Source organism: Eimeria tenella, genomic scaffold (assembly GCF_000499545.2).
Source record: "Eimeria tenella Houghton genomic scaffold, Eth_scaff2368, whole genome shotgun sequence".
NCBI classification, from domain to species: domain Eukaryota; phylum Apicomplexa; class Conoidasida; order Eucoccidiorida; family Eimeriidae; genus Eimeria; species Eimeria tenella.
In genome coordinates, this window is record NW_013542230.1 from 1 (window position 1) to 345 (window position 345).

Sequence of the window (345 nt, forward strand, 5' to 3'; positions counted from 1 at the left end):
TTTTGCTGCTGCTGCTGCTGCTTAGGCTGCGGGACACAATAGACCGCGCCAAGACTGCTGTCAGCAGCATGCAGAGTTTTGTCTGCTGCGCGCTGGAGCTGCCTGGAGCTGCAGCAGCAGCAACAGGAGATGTGCCTCCCTATACAGCAGCACAGAAGCAGCTCAAACTTGTTAAGGCCATGCTGCAGCACGGAGCCGATAACAAAGTATGCTGCTGCTGCTGCTGCTGCTGCTGGCGGCTTGTCCAATGTATCTCTGGGCATAGCCGTAAAAGCGACAAGCGGCTGAAACACCTGCTGCCGCTACTGCTGCTGCTGCCATGGCTGTTGGGACTCCCCCCGCCAC

General features: G+C 58.3%; 1 protein-coding gene across 1 annotated transcript in view; it reads left to right on the top strand.

Moving 5' to 3' along the window:
• Positions 1 to 68: 68 nt before the first annotated feature.
• The window catches only part of ETH_00035720 (uncharacterized protein), a gene marked incomplete at both ends in the record, with an annotated part of 1,385 nt that continues 1,108 nt past the window's right edge, over positions 69 to 345 (top strand). The window contains one exon of the mRNA XM_013374904.2: positions 69 to 206. Within this exon, the coding sequence (XP_013230358.2) occupies positions 69 to 206 (138 nt within the window). The remainder of the gene's footprint in view (positions 207 to 345) is intronic.